At 41.2% G+C, this 20404-nt stretch overlaps 1 protein-coding gene across 9 annotated transcripts in view; it reads left to right on the top strand.

Moving 5' to 3' along the window:
* The window catches only part of MED12L (mediator complex subunit 12L), a 326631-nt gene that overhangs the window by 81979 nt on the left and 224248 nt on the right, over positions 1-20404 (top strand). For 5 of the 9 annotated variants that reach the window (XM_005286934.5, XM_005286931.4, XM_042853666.2 and 2 more), the window contains 4 exons: positions 1026-1152; positions 11435-11649; positions 12575-12679; positions 13173-13349. In XM_005286934.5, the coding sequence (XP_005286991.1) occupies positions 1026-1152; positions 11435-11649; positions 12575-12679; positions 13173-13349 (624 nt within the window). The remainder of the gene's footprint in view (positions 1-1025; positions 1153-11434; positions 11650-12574; positions 12680-13172; positions 13350-20404) is intronic. The other 4 variants (XM_005286935.4, XM_042853667.2, XM_008165069.4 and 1 more) reach the window with 1 other exon arrangement.

Below are 20404 nucleotides of genomic sequence, written 5' to 3'. Positions count from 1 at the left end.
GGGCAATTCTGAACCAAAATAATGTGTCTTAAAGAGAACCATACATTATATAAAACTGCCTATGTTTTTTTCATTGAATCTGGGAGAACAGCAAAAATGTTTCACATAGCCACAGGGCTTGGCTGGTGTAAAAGGTGTATCTTTATTGAGATAAATGGATCTAAGCCAATTTACACCAGTTGACATTTGGCTCATAATATTTCTTTAGCCCCTCTACAACTTCTTTTCTTTATAAAATTAAACCCTCTCTGCATTGGAGATCAAGTGGAGATGCCATTGGTACTTCAGTTATTTATTAATCTAATAATTGAGTACCTCAGACCCTGTGGTGTGGTAACCCACTGGTAAATATTGACTTTTTAATGGTGGTGAGTGTAAACTGTGTTTTTTAAGCCATGTCAAACAGACTGTTTCAATAGATGGTCCTACTAACAAAGTATAGCATGAGGGGTATCCAAAAGTAGAAGGCAAGACTGTATTGCTTTAAGATGCAACAGTCTTTTTAATGCAGCCAGAGTACTCCTTATAGAAGTGCTTCTTCCACCGGAACTGGCCACAGATAGCACCATACACACAAACATATTTTTTACTTTCACTCTCCATACGCCCTGTGCTCCTTCAAGCTACCACCTGCTCTGCAGCCCAAGCAGTGGGGGGAAGGGAGAACCCATTACACCAGTAATGGGTAATGACCGCAAAAGAAGAAAATTAACTTCCTTTGTTAAAGCTGTAATTATAGCCTGTTTGTGTAATCAATTCAGAAAATTAAGTTTGTTTGAATTTTACTAAAATATTCTAACTATAACATTTTATACAAGTGGTGATTCTATACCTTTTCCATAATTATTATATAACTCTTAAATAAGCACTTTAGAAGTACCCAAGGTAGACAGAGGTGGGACAATGCTTTATTTCAGTAGGATTTCTGGGATTTGGGTGGATATTACATTGCGAGGAGAAAGAGAAACACTGTGACATTTAGAGTTGCATGATATGCTAATTGGTATTTTTTTTTCACTGTATAGAGATGTGGTGAGTCAGAAGTGCTGGATGAAAAAGAATCTATTTCTTCAGCTTCTCTTACTGGATCCAGCCTTCCTGTCTTTCAGAATGTCCTACTTAGGTTTTTAGATACACAGGCTCCCTCATTATGTAAGTATTAATTCATCTCTGTTCCAAAATAGGACAAGAGTAATTGGTCTTGTGTCCAGCTGCTGAATTTATTTTGCTTTGTTAGAGCATGTGCTGCTAATTTGCAGTTTCCATTATGATCCTCTCCACCCATTTTCATAATTTTCCAAAATGTTGAGTTTTTGTGCTGAAATCTTCCGAGGCATTCTGTGCCCAAAGGTGAATTTTTGGAAAACTTGAGCAAACTCCTTTTATCTAGGTTTTAATTGCAGTATGATGATGGGGGGGAAAGTACACTTTTCATGCATAATACATAATATAAAGTAAAAAGACTAACCATCTTTGATTTCGTGAGGAATTCAAAATGGCTGACTTTTGTTTGGTATATAATTAGTTCTCGGTGCTTAACTTGAAAAGGAAATTGGTCAGATTATAAGCAAGTGGGAAAAATCACTTTTTTTTTAGTGGGCATGCTAAGTAGCCATCAAAAATTTCTTAGTCTAACGCAACTCCTTTATGATGTTTCATAACAGTTTCTCCTGACTCAGAAGCCTGGCAAGCACATGGACTGCTGACACTTTTTTGCATGAAGGAGATTATAAATGTTTTGTAGAAACACACATAGTACAGTCCTTCAACAATGTACTCCCTTAGCAACAGGAAATTGTGTTATGAATTTGTTATAAAATCAGCATTCAGGTGCTAATGGTCCCATTTTGGTGAGGACTACCCAGGGCTTTAGTAAACACTTCTAGGTGTTTACACTCTTAGGGACTGAGATCTGTTTTAGATGTTATGTTGGATTCCTGTCACTAAGGGCTGCTCTTCTGGGCTCCTCCTGTCGGACACCGAGGCCACATGTGCATGTGTGGGCAAACTGCCCCCAGTTCCTTCTCTACCTTCTTGGCCTGAGACAGAACTCTAGCTTGCCCGCCTTGAGCGTGCCTCGACTATTTTGTAGTTGTTTGCTAAAATTAGTTAGTTTTTAGTAGTGAGAGGATTTCCCCCCCTCGTCTTTCTCGTTGGGGAGCCTCGTCTTCCTGGCAGGGCATGCCTGGCTTGCCAGGCTTCAAACACTGTCGCTCCTGCTGAGAGGCTATACCTGTGAGCAATGGCCACTCTAAGTGTGTCCATTGTTTGGGGGAACCCAATATCACCCAGAAATACAATTGCTGTTTAGCTCTCAATTCAAGGGCAAGAAAGAACAAGGAGATTAAGCTCAGACTGTTAGTGATGGAGTGATCACTTCAACCAGCCTCTGAGTCAGGTCAGGATCGCCCCCACCCTGTACATCTGTTTCCAGACAGATCCAGTTCCCCTTACCCTTTGGTGCAGGGCTTCCCTAAGAAGGGGAGGTCATAGGAGGCTTCTGAGAGGACTCCCCAAAAGAAGGGTACAAATTCTCATCTGAAGGAGCCTGCTCCAAAAAAGTCTAGGTTGCCTGTAAGATCTACAATCTCTGAAGATTCAGCTTGGTACCATGGAGTCAAAGGACTCCTCCTCCAGTACCGGAAGATATGGAAAGCCATGGAGTTCGAGGGAGACATATGGCTCCGACAGGGCTTCAGTCCCCTCTACCAGGGAGGAGGGCAAGCATAAGCGTCCTGGTCTGCTATCATCAAGCTCAGTCCTGCTTTTTAGCACTTATTCATTGGCATCCTTGCTAACGAGCAAGCAGCTGTGCCAGTCTCCATTGGCGTCTACATCACTATGCCCGCCATCAGCGGTACCATCAGCTTCGGCTACTATGCCCTTGGCTGCTGTGTCGGTACCGATTCCGTAAGAGTTTAGATATGTGAGGGACCTGTCCATAATGGATGAGCCAGAATCCCCACTTCTCATGGGTACTGAGCATCTTTCTGTACCAACACCTCGATCTCCAGACTTCTACTGTACCCTAGGGCTCCTACATTGGATGTTTTTGGGGAGAATGAAGGAGACTTCCAGTCAGTCTCCTTTATTTCAGTTCAGGGTCCCCCCCCATCCATATCCTGTCAGGGCCCAATTCTTCGACAGTTGCAGGGAAGATCACGACTATCATCAAGGTTGGTGGAACCAGCCCTGCATGCTACCTCCACTCCCATATGGACCCCCCTAATGGAAGTACTGGGGTCCCTGGGCTGCTTACCAACAGCAATTCTCCAGACCACAAGTACTATCTCAAAGGGAGACTAGAGTTGTTAAGTCCTCTCCTCCCCAATCTGTTCACCCTACAGAAAGAGACACATGAGGAACAGGGTGGATGCCACGGTGAATAAAGAGGCTACCCCTCAAACACCCATTTCATCCTCATCTCCAGATGAAATGGTTATGCCTCCACCACCTTTCATGGTTGATGATTTTTGGTAATTTCAAGACCTCATAAAGAGGGTAGTTGACACTCTTCAAATTCCACTAGAAGTGGTTAGGGATTCACAGCACAAGCTGTTGGATAGTCTATGGTCCGCAACACCCTCCAGGGTGGCATTATCCATCAACAAGGTAAGACTGTGTGGCAAACACCTACAACTATTTCTCTAAAGTTTAAAAAAGTGGATAAAAAGTATTGTATTCCTCTTAGGGACTGTGATTTCTTCTAACTTCCTAGTAGTGGATGCAGTGAATGAGCAGGCCAGGCAACACGTCTCCAGGGCATGACAAGAACTGAAAGAGACTGGATCTATTTGGTTCTGTTCATCCACAAACCTGCACTTCAGGATCACAAACTATCAGCTGGTCCATGGCCAAATACAGTTTCACAAAATTGATTGATGGCCGTTATTGCAACACCTGCCACAGGAACATAGGGAACAATTCCAGTCCATCGTTTGAGGGACAACCAGGACCACTCTTCAAGCATCCTTGGGTCTGTTGGCAGCAGATGCAGGATCCATCTCCACACCGGTAGTTATGTGCAGGGCATCCAGGCTCCAGCTCTCGGGGTTCTGACAGAAGTACAGAACACCTGTGAGGACCTCCTCTTCGACAGTCGTAGGCTTTTTCTTGGAGACCATAGACGAGTCCTTGCATACACTGAAGGACTCTACAGCCAGTTTATGTTCTCGGGACATATATACACCTACAAATAAGAGGAGGTTTAGTAGGTCACAAACTACCCAGAGATTGTGTCCTGCTCAGTTTTCTAGATTCCATAGATTCACGGAGCCCCCCCAGGAAAAGATAAGTTTCAGACAAAGAGGGCTGCCCATCTGCCCTCTATGACCACCCAATCATCTTCTAAACAGCAGTTTTGATGGGCCAGTCAAGGGGTTGAATCCTCCCATGTCACTGGTTTTACAGCAGTGCCTATTTGCCCACCACCCTCCTTTTGGGGCTGCCTTTCCTATTTCCAGAACATGTGGAGGTGAATTACTATAAACAAGTCAGTTATAGAGGTCATAACATCAGGCTATACCATCCATTTTATGTCACTCCATCCCTTCAACTCTTCTTCCATGTCCCTCTTCAGGGATGCCTTTTCGTGAGCTTGTATTAAGACAGGAGATGAACTTTCTCCTCTGGTTAAGAGCAATAGAGCTGGTCCCTCCGCTCACAGGGACTAGGAGTTTTACTAGAAGTATTTCCATATACCAAAGAAGGCTGGAGGGTGGAGACTGATCTTAGATCTAAGATTTCTAAACAAGTTTATAAAGCCTCAAAAATCCAGGATGGTGACTCTGAAAGTTATAATTGATTCACTGGAGAAGGGGGATTGGTTTTTGGCCCTTGACCGACAAGATCATATTTCCATATAGTGGTACACTCTTTGCACAGGAAATATCTATAATTCACTATAGGCCAGGATCATTTCCAATACAAAGTGCTTCCCTTTTGTCTCTCTTTTGCCGCAAGGGTCTTTTCCAAGGTTCTGGCGGTAGTGGTTTCTGATCTCTGACAAGAGGCAATCCTCGTCTTCCCGTATCTTCATAACGGGCTACTCAAGGACCATTCTTATGAAGCAGTGCTCTCTTCAATCCAAACAACTGTTGCTCTTTTCCAAGAGTTGTGTCCCAGCCAAATGTGAGAAAATCCACAATAACCCCTGTAAAGGACATAGTTTATAGGGGCAACTTTGGACTCATTGACAGCCAGAGCCTACCTTCCCTCAGACAGGTTCGTAGTCTTATTAGGTTTGCTACGGACAATTCATGGGAATCCTCTGACCACTGTAAAGAACTATCTTCAGCTCTTGGGACACATGACAGCTTGTACTTTTGAGACTGATCACAGAAAGCTACCTCTCCAAAGCTTTCAAGGTTGGCTGAGAACAACCTGTTTTCCAGTCAGACATCTTGGATAGACAGGTGATGGTTCCTCTTTAAGTGAGGAACTCCCTGGATTGGTGAAAAGATCAACTCCGTGTCTGGCAGGCATTCTATTCTGGTGCCCAACTCCATTGCTAACTTTAACAACAGATGCATCACTGTTAGGATGGGGAACTCATCTCAATGCTTTTACAACTCAGGGCAGATGTGGAGATTGGTTTTCTGAGTTATCCATCAATCTATTGGTGCCCAGGGCTCTCAGGAATGCCTGCTTTCATTTCCTATCTCTCATCATGGACAAATCAATAAGTGTCATGACGGACATTTCCTGCACTTTTTACATCAACAAGCAGGGAGGAACAAGTCCCCGCTCCTCTGTGCACCGAAGCTGTGAAGCTATGGAACTGGTGCATAGCTCATCAGATAGAATTTCAGTGCTCTACCTCCCAGACATTCGGAACATCGCAACCGATGTCATCAGCAGAGACTTCACACTACTGTGAATGGGAGATAGGCTGTCAAGTGCTCTACAATGTATTCCAAAGACGGGGTCTGCTGGAGGTGGATCTCTTCACCACCTCACGGAACAAGAAGTGTCCTCTTTTCTGCTCAAGATGGGATGTGGGATGCCACTCTTCGGGGGATAGAAGAATGATCTGTTGTATGCATTTCCTCCAACTCCACTGACACAGGATTTATCTTAATAATACCAATCTGTCTGAGACAAGTTTAGTATCCTTACCTGCTTCATCTGTGTATCCATCCACTGCTCAAGCTCCTCACCATTCCTTATCTCCTCTCGCAGGATGTGGGTCACTTCACCCCGATCTAGGTGTTTGTGGGAAGGATCCTCCTGCACTGAGGAAGTGCAACAGGTGTTATTGAATAGTAGGGAGAAGTCAATTTCTGCTACTTACCTGCAGAAATGGAAGAGATTCTCTCATTGATGCTGTCATTGCTGCTTCCTGCCTGGATCTGTGCCTCTTTGTCGTCCTGGATTATTTGGTGGCTCTGAAGAAATCGGGGTTATCAGTAACTCAATTAAGGTCAATTTGGCTGCAATATCATCCTTTCTTCTGGCTATAGAGGGAGTTTCCATATTTGCTCATCCTATATCATCTAGGTTTATTAAGGGTTTGAGGATGCTTTACCCCCAGACAAAAGACCCCACCCTGACCTGGGATGTTAACTTGGTAAACAATTATTTTATGAAACCTCCATTTGATCCTATGGCAACTTGTTCTTTACTCCATTTATTTGTGAAGATGGCCTTTTTAGTAGCCATCATGTTGGCCCATAAAGTTGGGGAGATTGGTGCCTTGATGGCAGATACCCCATACCCCTCACTATTGAATTTTCCCTGTTTTTGCATTTTCTTAATAAAGTTTATTTTGCACCCCACCAGTGCAGTAGTTGTCCCCCAAGATCCCCTACCTGCTGGCAGGGTCACATGGGGCCAGATGCGCTGCATCCGAGGGTGCTAAAGGAGTTGGCGGATGTGATTGCAGAGCCATTGGCCATTATCTTTGAAAACTCATGGTGATTGGGGGAGGTCCCGGATGACTGGAAAAAGGCTAATGTAGTGCCCATCTTTAAAAAAGGGAAGAAGGAGGATCCGGGGAACTACATGCCAGTTAGCCTCACCTCAGTCCCTGGAAAAATCATGGAGCAGGTCCCCAAGGAATCAATTCTGAAGCACTTAGAGGAGAGGAAAGTGATCAGGAACAGTCAGCATGGATTCAACAATGGCAAGTCATGCCTGACTAACCTAATTGTCTTCTATGAGGAGATAACTGGCTCTGTGGATGAGGGGAAAGCAGTGGATGTGTTATTCCTTGACTTAAGCAAAGCTTTTGATACAGTCTCCCACAGTATTCTTGACAGCAAGTTAAAGAAGTATGGGCTGGATAAATGGACTATAAGGTGGATAGAAAGCTGGCTAGATCATCGGGCTCAATGGGTAGTGATCAATGGCTCCATGTCTAGTTGGCAGCCAGTTTCAAGTGGAGGGCCCCAAGGGGCTGGTTTTGTTCAATATCTTCATTAATGATCTGGAGGATGGCGTGGACTGCACTCTCAGCAAGTTTGCAGATGACACTAAACTGGGAGGAGTGGTAGATACCCTGGAGGGTAGGGATAGGATACAGAGGGATCTAGACAAATTAGGGGATTGGGCCAAAAGAAACCTGATGAGGTTCAACAAGGACAAGTGCAGAGTCCTGCACTTAGGACGGAAGAATCCTATTCACTGTTACAGACTAGGGACCGAATGGCTAGGAAGCAGTTCTGCAGAAAAGGACCCAGGGGTTACAGTGGACAAGAAGCTGGATATGAGTCAACAGTGTGCCCTTGCTGCCAAGAAGGCTAACAGCATTTTGGGCTGTATAAGTAGGGGCATTGCCAGCAGATCGAGGGACGTGATCATTCCCCTCTATTCGACATTGGTGAGGCCTCATCTGGAGTACGGTGTCCAGTTTTGGGCCCCACACTACAAGAAGGATGTGGAAAAATTGGAAAGAGTCCAACGGAGGGCAACAAAAATGATTAGGGGGCTGGAGCACATGACTTATGAGGAGAGGCTGAGGGAACTGGGATTGTTTAGTCTGCAGAAGAGAAAAATGAGGGCGGATTTGATAGCTGCTTTCAACTACCTGAAAGGGGGTTCCAAAGAGGATGGATCTAGACTGTTTTCAGTGGTACCTGATGACAGAACAAGGAGTAATGGTCTCAAGTTGCAGCGAGGGAGGTTTAGGTTGGATATTAGGAAAAACTTTTTCACTCGGAGGGTGGTGAAGCACTGGAATGGGTGGTGGTGGAATCTCCTTCCTTAGAGGTTTTTAAGGTCAGTCTTGACAAAGCCCTGGCTGGGATGATTTAGTTGGGAATTGGTCCTGCTTTGAGCAGGGGGTTGGACTAGATGACCTCCTAAGGTCCCTTCCAACCCTGATATTCTATGATTCTATGATTCTATGATACCTGTTTTACGGTATTCTTCAAGGATAAGGGTTTCTTTTTGCCCACATCCTAAATTCTTACTTTAGAATCTCTTCGAGTTCCATCTTAACCAGTTTATTAATCTACCAGTGATTTTCCTGAAGCCACATAACTCTCTGCAGGAGTCATGTTATCATATCCTTGATGTTAAAGTATCTGGCCTCCTTCTTGAATAGGACCAAGCAATTTCGAAGGTCACCAAGGCTGTTCCTCTCCTTTGCAGATGGATCCAAGAGATTATGATTTCTGCTCAGACTATCAAGCTGAATATCTGAATGTATTGTTACTTGTTATAGAACCACAGGCATCCATAGGCATTATCCATAGCATTGCTTAAAAACATAATGGTGTCTGAGATACATAGGGCTACTCCGTGAGCTTCACTACGTACGTTTTCAAAGCACTACGCTGTGGTAAACTATCCTGTATGAAAGAAGAATTTACTCACCTGTGCAGTAACTGCAGTGCTTTGAGATGTGTCCCCCTATGGGTGTTCCACTACACAGCCTCCCTTCCCCTCTGCTTCAGACTGTTCTCTATGGAGATGTTTGAGTGGAAAAGGAACTTAAGGTGGTTCACCTGCACATCACTACATAACCTTGGTGTCTGGCATGAGGAGGCACAGGATACATGTGCAGGCCAGGTACATGCGCATCTGAAATGGAGCACCCATAGCAGGACACATCTTGAAGAACTGCAATTACTGCACAGAGTGAGTAAATTCTTCTTTCCTACATGATATCTTACCACAAGTCTTCCCCACAGCGTTTTCAACCAGGATGGCTGAGATCTTTCTTTCATAAATTCAAGCCAAATGGTAATTTGTCTTTGCAGATTGAAGGATACCCAGGGATTCATCTGCACCCTAGATATAACAGGCCAGAACTTTGATCTTCACCTGAAAACAGGGTCCCTCTCCCTGTGCTGTTCACTTCTTCCTGTTGATTTCCTTCTGAAATCTCTGTAAACTCTTCATGAGCATTTGACTCAGTATGCTAATAAACTTCTTTTGTAAGATACACAATACATCAATGGTTCAGCAGGGAGTTAAGTGTCTCTCATCTTCTGTCTGGAGGTTTGTTTCAAGGCATGCTATCTTTGATTGATCTGCCCTTAACTACAAGGCCTAGAGAATATAATATTCAGCATCTCTACATAAGTCTTCATGTATTTTCCATACATACATTTCACATTAATTATGATGACTAGTGTAACATGCTTTCTCTAGGCCTCTTATATTACATTCTTTTGGGGATCCCAGTACCCTTACATATCCCTGTGCCCTCTGCTAGTTGGCATCAGGAGGTCCTTGGGTCACACAAACCTGTTTTCAAAGTAGGGGTGCCTAGCTCACTTGTTCTTTAGAGATTTTTTTTTTCATTTTGGGAATTTGAGATAGCTAAATTTTGAATTACTCATTTTATGAAGCTCAATTTTCTTAGATCTTTCTGGTGGTGGTTTGAGGTATCTTCTCCTTCCCTTCTCTTTTCTATCTGAAACATAAAACAAAAGTATGTTGAAATCATTCAGCGTGGTACTTGTGGGGATGCATATTGGCCTTCTTGTTAAACTTGCTGCAGAATGTATAGTACTTGAATACTTTTGAGATACTGTGTGAGCTACTCAGTCTCCAAGAATGAGAATGCTATGCAGATGGTATCTATCAACAGAGGAAAAATTGCTATGCTATAATTGTACTTTTTAAAAAGATACTTCTCTCACTCCTCTGAGTTACCACTTCTCCGCATTTGGGGGGTTCTACTTTTGAAGCTGTGTGCAATTTTATCTGTCCTTTGAACAATTTTTTTTTAAACTTAGATTATTTTAATTTTATAGCTAACATTTTTTTAGTGAGCTTTGGCTTCCTTCCCAATTCCGGAATGAACTGAAACTTTCACTTTAGTTTTGCAGGTGTACACTTCTGGTAGTTCTGTTTTAAAGTGATAGCATAACTGGCCTGTAACAACCTAAGTGTGATAGTGTACTATATTGAGAACTACAACAAACAGAGTTTATAAAAGGTGCATTGGGGTGAAAAGTAGAAGAAGGCCTTTGTTTGCCAAAAGTTAGGCGTGACCTAACCAAACTCGCTCGTTCATCCATAAATTGCTTAATGTTACAGCAAATTATTGCTGTTTGTAGAACAATGGTTGTATTTTGAACTAGTTTCAGATTTTACAGTGTAACTTCATTTTGGTTTCAAATACTTGTTGATGAGTTGAATTTGTGGCTAGCTGGAGATGTTGTTTCCTATTAAAGAAGTTGTGGTTAAGAGCTACTTTCTGCTGCCTCTGCATGATTACAAACATGAAATGCTTGATGTGTTACAAACTGAGTAAAATTTTAATACTGCTGTGACAAATGCAAATATTAAGTAAAATAGTCACCTTCAAAAATGATTATTCATTCTTGATTCTTTGTCAGCCAATGGTAACTCATTGGCAAAAGTGTATCGATCTTTCTTTCTTTCTTTCTTTCTTTCTTTCTTTCTTTCTTTCTTTCTTTTTCTTTCTTTTCTCGGATACACATGAGTATGTTTAACTGAAAAAATAAAGATAACATTTATCTGTAGTAAAATAATCATCCAAATAGTTTTCTGAAATATTTCAAAGGATTTAAGGGTTTGTGTTCAAAAGGTGTTTAGTAAGAACCTAAAATGCCCTAATAGATAGAAACATAATAAAATCATGAAGACTTCTTTGGCCGGGTGGGGAAGAGAGAGAGATGGATCCTAGTGTGTCCATTTTTACAATATGTAATATGCTCATACATTGTTAAACATGGTAGAAATACATGGAGAGCAGTGAATAACCTGCCAGTAATACAATGTGGGCAGAAGTCTATGGAGCAAAATGCTTTGGAATAAACTGCCAGAAGAAAGTTCAGTCTAAGTATGCCAGTTATGCGGCACTGGATTAGATTTGGCTTATTATGTAGAGAAGAAAAGCAGTTCTTAAAAGACAAAAATAAAAAACAGCAGCTATGGTTAAAAATGGTTTTAAAGACATTTTTGTGGAATTGAAGAGCAAATTTATGTTTTAAACTACAATTCCTTTTTTTGGCAGCTGACCCAAACAGTGAATATGAGAAGACAGAATTTGTGAATCTGGTGCTGCTGTTTTGCGAGTTTATTCGACATGACGTTTTCTCCCATGATGCATACATGTGCACTTTAATATCGCGTGGAGACTTGTCAGTTACTGCAACCACTCGACCACGCTCACCTACTGGAGAAACTGTGGATGAACACTATTCTAAGGACCATGATGTGAAATTGGAGGTAAAAATACACCTCTTCACTTATTTCTCTTGCATTCAAGGTTCAGCATCAGTAGCATCCTTTTAAAAGCAGACCTCCACACAAGGAATGCAGAACTTCAAACCTGATCTTTTAATAATTGGAAAGAGGTGAAAATGAAAATAATCTGTTGCATTTGGAGTCCCAGGTCAAATGTGTCTCTATCCCGGTGCTTTGAAATACCCCAGCTGCATTGCAGGTATAATGAATTCTCTTCAGCTGAAGATGATAATGCAAGGCAGTGCTGCTTATACATGTACAATCCCAGCTGGAATCTCTATGAGTTTCAGGAGAGCAGATCAAAGTAAATGGGGAAAGGCTGTCATTAACTTCAGTGCACTTTACATCTGGTCCTTAATTTGCTGAGGTGAAATCATTCTGTAGTACAGCCTGTATAGTACCAAAGGTTTGCTTCTTGTGTTTCCTCAGTTTCCTTTTCAGCTCCCACAGTCTCACAACCTGATTGAAACTTGAGGACATGGGATATGTTCAGATTACAACGTATAGTGTCCACAGGGACACATGCATCAGAGAAAGTACTATCCATCAGAGGAGGGCAGGTAGCAATACTGGTGGAAGCAGTATTGAGTTCTATAGGCGCCCCTATGCGCAGAGTCACCCTAGTATATATGCTGATTCTTGGTGAACAAGATGTGCTATCTGTCTTTGTCTTCCTTTCAACCATCTGTCCTTGATTATCTTTGGAATATGGGTATGAATTAGAAAACCTTTTATAAATTAGGGAATATTGTAAATATTGACAGTAGGAATGGTTTGTTTTTGCTTGATTTTAAACAATAAACTATTTCTTAATTTTAAATGGGTGGAATTTTTGGCTTTATGACCAATCAAACAGAATTTTCATTATAATCTGACTGGTGTTTTTTCTCTCTCTGGTGATTATTAGGAACGTAGTATTATGGAACATATGGGCATTGACTCAGGAACCACTAATATTTTTGATGATGTAGACAAGAGTGACTTTAAGACAGATTTTGGTTCGGAGTTTCCAGTAGGTTTAATTTTTGATTTTTCTGCACACTGCATTTCTTTGCCCCTTGCTTGCTATTTGCACAAAAATGTGTTCTCCATGATTCTGAACTAGAACCATGTTATTATTGTCATATGGCTAATATTCTTTCATCCAATCCTTGTAGTGTTACAAGTATAGGGTATTGCATCATCATCTCCATACACCCACCTGCTAAAGCATCGCTTCATTACTACATTGGGGAGCTCTCACTGATTTCCACAGTTGTCCCTTAAGCCATCTCCAGCATATCAAAGCACTGTTAGTCTGTAAATACACACTGTACAAATACTTGGGATAATGTTATATAATACATTTTCTAAATGTTGAGTCTGATTCTCTATTCTCATGATGGTTTAAATGCTGAGCATCTCCATTGAGGTAAATAGGAGCAGAATCAAGGCAATCATGTAATGGTTGAATTGTGAATGTTTCAGTTTTCAGTAATCTTAAACATTTGTTTTACATTACTTAGATTTTTTCTCCAATGCCTGGGGAGTCTTGTGAGAATGTCAACTCTTTGTTAGACAGAAGAATTTCAATTAACAGTGAGAAGTCAGTGAAGAGGGAAAAACTGAGAGAACTGATTTTTCCATCCAGTTATGACCTCCTTCGCCATTTGCAATATGCAACACACTTCCCTATACCTCTGGTAAGTTAACTCTTTACATTTTAATTTTATATGTAAATGTATAGATTGAAGATGGTTAAGCACTTACATAAAAGAATAAAACTGCTTGGAGGGTGAGATTTATCACTTAGCAGAGGTCTGGGGCACCACTGAAGCCTCTCTTAAGCCTCAAACCTGTTTAAATACTGAAGATATCAGCTGCTAGAGTGATGAGTGTAGGTTGCCAGCAGTCCTTCATTTTTGACTAGAGTTTCCTAATGCACCAACCTGGGGATATAGATGAACAATCTTTGTTCCTGCATTAAGAATGAGATTTCCAAGCTCCTCGCAAATGACCCAATAGACTTTGGGGAACTGTGTGGATCTTGGCAGGACAGAAACCACACACTTGCCAGTGCCGTATAGTTTTGTTATCCCCTTCCTGGCTGCCACTATAGCCTCTGTGTTAGAATTAAAGTTTCACTCTAGACACAGGTCCTATACAGACGTTTGCAACTGTGGACTTAGTGGCCTAGCCTGCCTCTCCTCGGCCTGCCTCCAAACTTCTGTGATGGCCTGTGCAGAGTCAGCACAGAGCCTATCTCTGCCGCAGCTTGGCCAGGTGGAGTACCCCTGTCTATCCAGTCCACAGTTGCCCTTTCCCACGGTGGCTCTACTAAAGTGACGACCTTCAGAGCACCTACTACACTGGGTAACTTTGACCCCAAAAGATTATAGTTGCTGTGACACTAATTTTATTCTTAACCCTGTTGTGCAATGGATTGCATTACTGTGCCCAAATGTGAACCAGATCTAGGGCACAAGATAATACGAGATGCAGCAAGGATCTTTTTTGGTTGCTTTGAGTGTTTTATATTTCAAAGAGCCTTCCGTGTAGTTGTTTAGCTATAGACATATGCATAGGAAATAATAACACATGGTGATATGCTAGATGAAGAAAATGAGTACTGCATTAAAATACTCATGTAGGGGTTATGGATCAAATAAACAATTATACTGAATAGAAAATTGGATACTTTTAGTCACTGGAATTTTCATTTTCTGTAGAATTAGTTGACTGCTATCTGGTTAAATTACCAATACATTGGTACCAGTTTTTCTGTTTCATTTGCTGTTTCATTTTCTGAGTCATAATTGACGGTATAGCTGAGAAATAAGGGAATCCGAATGTATGAGATTAGTAATGGTGAAATGTGTAGGACTGAAGAATCAATGTAGGTTTTTCTTCCGTGGGTCTTTTTTTGTTTGTTTGGTTGGTTTTTTTGTTGGCATTTAACTGTAGGCCACTTGAGGAATGAAGGGAGCTAATTGACACATGTCCCGACCCCAGAAAACCCCACCATTCCAACACATACCCTTGTTGGCAGCTTCAGGAGAGTGGCCAAATACTGAATAAGCCTAGAGGCTGAGCGTGTGTCTCAGCCTAGACGTGTTCACTCAAAATATAGGAAAACTGACACAATTTTAAAAGACAATACAAAATTCCACCAACTATTGTAGTTATCACATCAAGAGATAAGATGTGATGTGGCTATAATCAGCTCTGCTTAAAAAATATAAGAAGATTGGGTTGAAATTTCTTACTCTCTTGCTATTAGATTTTGGATGAGTTGTCTGTCCAGAAAAATTTTGGGTCCTTGTTTACAGTTGGTCAAAATATGAATACATTTTGCGGATCAGTAAACGAAGACAATCTAATTTTCATAGTGGTAGCCGTGTTAGTCTGTATCAGCAAAAACAATGAGGAGTCCTTGTGGCACCTTAGAGACTAACAAATTTATTTGGACATAAGCTTTTGTGGGCTAGAACCCACTTCATCAGATGCATGGAGTGAAAAATACAGGAACAGGAGCAAGTATAAATACTGTGACAGACCCAGACCAGTGGGATACAGGAGTCTGGTAGAGGGCAAATATACTGGTCACTGGATGAGTAGTTTTCTGTTCCCTGAGTGACCAGAGCAGGGGCTGTACTAGAGTAATCAGGAACCTGCTAGAACCAGTTAAGGCAGGCAGGCTAATTAGGACACCTGGAGCCAATTAAGAAGAAGCTTCTAAAATCAATTAAGGCAGGCTAATCAGGGCACCCGGGTTTTAAAAAGGAGCTCACTTCAGTTTGTGGTGTGAGTGTGAGGAGCTGTGAGCAAGAGGCGCAAGGAGCTGAGAGTGAGAGGGTGTGCTGCTGGAGGACTGAGGAGCACAAGAGTTATCAGACACCAGGAGGAGGGTCCTATGGTGAGAATAAGGAAGGTGTTTGGAGGAGCCATGGGGAAGTAGCCCAGGGAGTTGTAGCTGTCATGCAGCTGTTACAGGAGGCACTATAGACAGCTGCAGTCCACAGGGCCCTGGGCTGGAACCCAGAGTAGAGGGCAGGACTGGGTTCCCCCCAAACCTCCCAGTTGACCTGGACTGTGGGTTCTTCCAGAGGGGAAGGTCTCTGGGCTGTTTCCCAACCCACATGGTGAATCTCTGAGGCAAGAAAATCCGCCAATAAGCACAGGACCCACCAAGATAGAGGAGGAACTTTGTCACAATACATGACACCATCATAGGACCTAACCACATCAGCCACACCATCAGGGGCTCGTTAACCTGCACATCTACCAATGTGATATATACCATCATGTGTCAGCAATGCCCCTCTGCCATGTACATTGGCCAAACCGGACAGTCTCTACACAAAAGAATAAAGGGACACAAATCTGACATCAGGAATCATAACATTCAAAAACCAGTAGGAGAACACTTCAATCTCTCTGGTCACTCAAGAACAGACAGTTCTTCAATAAAAAAACTTCAAAAACAGACTCCAATGTGAAGCTGCAGAACTCGAATTAATTTGCAAACTGGATACCATCAGATTAGGCCTGAATAAAGACTGGGAGTGGTTGGGTCATTACAAAACCTAAACCTAATTTCTCCTTACTTTTACTCACACCTTCTTGTCAACTGTCTGTAATGGACCACTCTCTTACCACTTAAATAGTTATTTTTCCTCCCTTGGTATCTTGCTGTTAATTGATTTATCTTGTTAGACTGACCTCACACTTGGTAAAGCACCCCCATCCTTTCTTCTATTTATACCTGCTCCTGTATTTTTCACTACATGCATCTGATGAAGTGGGTTCTAGCCCACGAAAGCTTATGCCCAAATAAATTTGTTAATCTAGATTTCGTTACATTTTTGAAGTATTTTTGGTTTACCATTGGAATGAATCCAGATTGGCAATAGCTTGTATTTGTCTTTGACTATTGGATGTTTAAGACGTTTTATTTTCGAAATGTCTAAGATGTAAATATCATGTAGCTATTTTATTGGTGTTGTTTTTGTTTAAAAATTCTTATAAAAATCATGAACATACAGAAAGAAAAATTGAGTATTTTACATTTTGTCTAGTGACTTTATGTGCTGTTCAATTTATCCCATTTAACCTGAGAATTTTACTGTAGTAACTTATATATTTCCACAATTTTAATACTTAGTGAAGTAGCAAAATGGGGAAAAAGATGCATATTACAAGATGAAAACATTTATTTGTAAGCAACTGCCGGGGCGATATAAGCAGATACAGTGCATTTTAAATCAGTGCAACTTAAAATCACTTTCTAGAGAAAGTGCCTTTTGAAATGTGTTTGGTTAAATTATGGCTGTGGAAAGTCTTTGCAGCTTATCAGTTGCTGTTGAGAACATTCTTCCTTTATTATACTAGGTAAATGAATACCAAAAGCATTTAACATTATTGTTATGTAGTAAAGGTGAGTCCAGATAGCCTCAATCCATAAACCTTTATTAAATGTTTGAATCTTTTTTGATAAATTGCATTACAAAACATGTTTGGATCATGCTTCATAGGTATTTTGGGTAGGTCTCTAGTATGACTTCATATGCTCTTAATTAAGCAGTGTGTTTAAAATATTCCTATAACTAGTATCAGGTCTTCTGATAGTACAGAACTGTAGAATATTCCACATCTGTGTATGAAGCGGTAAAATAATAGTGATCCAGACCCATCATTAAGCTTTTCTTCTGTCCAGGGTTAGGGTTTGACAGTAATTTTCTTGACATTGTTAGCCATGTTCAGCAAACGCACAGCAGTTGTATATACTACATATGCAGGGCCGGCTCCAGGGTTTTGGCCGCCCCAAGCAGCCCCCCCCCCCCAAAAAAAAGACCGCGGCGGCAATTCGGCGGGAGGTCATTCACTCCGAGCGGGAGTGAGAGACTGTCCGCCAAATTGCCGTCGAATAGCTGGATGTGCCGCCCCTCTCTGGAGCGGCCTCCCCAAGCACCTGCTTGCCGGGCTGGTGCCTGGAGCGGCCCTGTACATATGCACACAGCGTTGGTAGTCTAGGTGTTATACCAATAGAATAAAAACCAGCAGGATCTTATTAAGAGGGATAAGGCAAAGATGCCACATTTATTGTAAATATAATGATAAAGCAAAAGATAAAAGTAAACAACGTTGTTTGACTACTTATTTCGTATACACACACACGCGCACACATACATTTATTTATTTAAGTTTTGTATAGGTGTTATAGTTACCAGCCTAGAAGTTGCTCATGCCAAGTTACTAGCCAGGTATCTTGGTCATGAGGATGGAGCTGAGTCTGTGTCAGATGCACCTGATGCTCCTGGAGGTTGGCAGCAGAACCTGAGACTCAAAGTCCTCAGTCTTTAGAGTCCATTTTTATAGGAATTAATTCCTATGTTAGTCCATGGGAGCTGTTTCATTCTGCTGTTGCTGACTTAATTAGCAGATGGCACATTCCTGGTGGCTCCGAGTCCACACTATCCAAAGTGGCACATTCCTGGTGGCTCCACACTGTCCAAAGTTTGTGTTTCTCATCCTTCCAGGTGATGGGGTGGATCCTAGTTTACCCTCCGGGGGTTGTCTGGTAGTTCACTTGACACGTTCTTCGGCCGATGGATACTCCCTTTCTAGGCTGGCACCTCCTTAACCATTCATGTACATCAAGCATTCATCGACATACATTTCATATTTTAACCATATTTTAATTTACCGTCTCCACCACTTTCGGGGTGTGTGCTAATTCATTTGAGACTCCCGGCCCTTCTCCACCCTCTGTGATTAGTCTGTTCCTAGGAGCCGTTGCTGTTACAATGAAGTGAAAGTCACTTAACGGCTTATAGCATTTGTTTACATTGTATCAATTACTTTAAGAACAAAGTCAATTAACTTGTTTGTAAGTTTTACGTAGTAATAAAGTATTTTTCACAGGACAGATACAATCAATGGTTTCTACAGACAGTAGCTTACAAGTTTTAACAGAAGACCCAAGAGATTTTTGTACTTGGTGAAACTGTTGGATTTTAAAGTGTGGGGGACAAATTATGGGGGAGGGCACTGTCTCTTGGGGGAATCACTGTTAGTATCTTCTTTAATATCCCTACATAACCCCCCTTTGACATTACGATATTTATATAATCGTTAGTGTCACTTTTTTTTAACCTGTTTAAGAGAATGTACTGTGAGGCAACATGCGTTTGTGATTTTAATTTAGCATACATTTTTTTATTTGAAAACACATGTCACACATACCAATTATACAAATACAATTTAATATTAAGACTACTATTAAGGGGTGTAGCATTACTGATAGGATGCCAGTGGTAGTTGGGGACCATCCAGAGAATATATTATACTAGTGGTAGGTTGTAATTTGTTTCTCTGCGGTGGCAATTTGTAACATGTTCCCATTGGCATGTATAATATGAATAGTCTGATTTTCTACTTGGTCATCTGTTTGTTTTAAAAATTTGGTTACTTTTTTTGCTTTTAATGAGGCTATCAGTAAGATTTTGCCATTTAATTTTAAGGTTAATCGAGAAGTTGGCCAGCTCAGCTGTTAGTGTTAGCTGGGACCTTTTTGGCCGCAGTAAATAGTAAGTGTGATTTCTAGTAAAAACAGTACTGACATTGCATTTACATTTATCTACTGGGGGGCTGCTAACACTTCCATCCTTCCAAAATACTTCCTCCCATGAGTGAATACATACACATTGTTCATTGTACAATACTTTGGTGTTATTATTTAATTTATCCCACATACATGATTCCAATGAAACATTTTTACTACAAGGCTTTGGGGCAACAGGTAAGGTGAGGCATACCCACTTTTGAGGAGTCCATTTGGTACAACCTCTAGTGTTCAATAGTTTTTTTTTCTTTCCCAGCCCACTGGCTCGAGGTCCAAGGCAGCCAGAATGATCCCATGTGTAATATGGGGAGTGGGCTAACCTTTCATACCTTTGCCTCTAGAGACTGTTGATGTGCTATTTTTACAATTATTCTTCCAATTAACAAGTTTGGTTTCACAGTGCTGGAAACATACTGCATCCAGTTATATTGGTAAGTATTAAACAGAGATTTTTTTCTTTGTTTTAACAAATGCATTAAAACGTTAATATTACCCAAAATTACCCAAAACATCTTGTGTTCCAAAGTAGATAGGGCAAGCATCTGCATTTCAGTGCATCCCATATGAATGGGTCGCACTTTATGTAATTGTTTCAAGGCAGAACCAACATAACAGTTAGGATTACTAATAGGACAATGATGGAATGAAAAATTATATTTAGAACTGCTGACCAGGTGGGCTGCTTCTACAACACTTTGCCCCTTTATTTATGATTATTACAGTAGTTGTTGTTATTGTAGGGCACAGGTGATCTGTTGCAAACAAACCAAACAATTATAACCAGGTGAATATAACTAAAACCATTACAATTGCCTAAACACCAGATATAACCTAAACACAAATGCAAACAATTATAGTTATAATAATTGGGAATACAATAAAACCATTACCATTATAATAATTGGGTACATTGACAAATAAAATGAGGCCCAAGTTTGATGCTGCAATAGCCATCAAACAATAAAAGTCACTGCGGTTAGGACCTTCTTAAGCACACACAACAAATAAGATTTTGTAGGAGTACCACAGTTGTTATACAAGGTTAAGCTGATTTGGACTTAAACTAACATTTAGTTGCTAAAATGTTGCAGAATTTCCTATTTTTAACAGTTGTTTTCAAGAGGTCTCTGGGGA

Source organism: Chrysemys picta, chromosome 9, assembly GCF_011386835.1.
Source record: "Chrysemys picta bellii isolate R12L10 chromosome 9, ASM1138683v2, whole genome shotgun sequence".
Lineage (NCBI taxonomy): Eukaryota > Metazoa > Chordata > Testudines > Emydidae > Chrysemys > Chrysemys picta.
The sequence above is the reverse complement of the archived record's forward strand: the minus strand, read 5'-3'. Positions and strand labels throughout refer to the sequence as shown.